Here is a 213-nt window from a genome sequence, read left to right on the forward strand (position 1 = left end):
CCCGCCAAGGGGATCTCCTCCCCCACTCCCCCACTCACCTTGGTGAGAAGCCGGTTTTGCTCCTTCAGCATGTTGATGGCTTGCTGGGAGCCTGCTGAGGCTGGGGACACCACGGGGACCAGGCTGCTCAGAGCTGAGGAGGGGTTTGCTGGCTGCAGAGAAGATGAAGGCAAGAGATGAGACATTAAGACTACTTCCCGGTGCCCCTCCACA

The 213-nt window shown here is 60.1% G+C and overlaps 1 protein-coding gene across 1 annotated transcript in view; it reads right to left on the reverse strand.

The window, feature by feature from the left end:
- Nucleotides 1–38: 38 nt before the first annotated feature.
- LOC104619222 (suppressor APC domain-containing protein 2-like) overlaps nucleotides 39–213 on the reverse strand; it is a gene marked incomplete at its 3' end in the record, with an annotated part of 6102 nt that continues 5927 nt past the window's right edge. The window contains exon 5 of the mRNA XM_010285023.1: nucleotides 39–152. Within this exon, the coding sequence (XP_010283325.1) occupies nucleotides 39–152 (114 nt within the window). The remainder of the gene's footprint in view (nucleotides 153–213) is intronic.

This window comes from Phaethon lepturus, unplaced genomic scaffold, assembly GCF_000687285.1.
Source record: "Phaethon lepturus isolate BGI_N335 unplaced genomic scaffold, ASM68728v1 scaffold34720, whole genome shotgun sequence".
NCBI lineage: Eukaryota > Metazoa > Chordata > Aves > Phaethontiformes > Phaethontidae > Phaethon > Phaethon lepturus.